The sequence below is a fragment of the Apaloderma vittatum genome, unplaced genomic scaffold (genome assembly GCF_000703405.1).
Source record: "Apaloderma vittatum isolate BGI_N311 unplaced genomic scaffold, ASM70340v1 scaffold35280, whole genome shotgun sequence".
NCBI classification, from domain to species: Eukaryota; Metazoa; Chordata; class Aves; order Trogoniformes; family Trogonidae; genus Apaloderma; species Apaloderma vittatum.
The window spans coordinates 1-203 of record NW_009695613.1 but is presented as its reverse complement, the minus strand read 5'-3'; the positions used below and the strand labels follow the sequence as shown (position 1 = coordinate 203).

The 203-nt window shown below is 59.1% G+C and overlaps 1 protein-coding gene across 1 annotated transcript in view; it reads left to right on the top strand.

The window, feature by feature from the left end:
- Window positions 1-151, top strand: part of IL12A (interleukin 12A) — a gene marked incomplete at its 5' end in the record, with an annotated part of 1,607 nt that extends 1,456 nt beyond the window's left edge. The window contains one exon of the mRNA XM_009871896.1: window positions 17-151. Within this exon, the coding sequence (XP_009870198.1) occupies window positions 17-151 (135 nt within the window). The remainder of the gene's footprint in view (window positions 1-16) is intronic.
- Between the last annotated feature and the right edge of the window lie 52 nt (window positions 152-203).

The window sequence follows — 203 nt, the reverse complement described above, 5'->3', positions numbered from 1 at the left end:
GGGGGGGGAGCCGCAGCCGCCGGCGGGCACAGAGCCGACCTCCTTCAAGAGAAGGATGAGGCTCTGCAGCGTCCTTCACGCCTTCCGGATCCGCACCATCACCATCAGCAGGGTGATGAACTTCCTGAGCTCCCCGGAGAGCTCCAGCTAAAGCCCCGGGATGGATCCAACCTCAGGATGTTTTGGAGAGAAAAAAAAAAAAA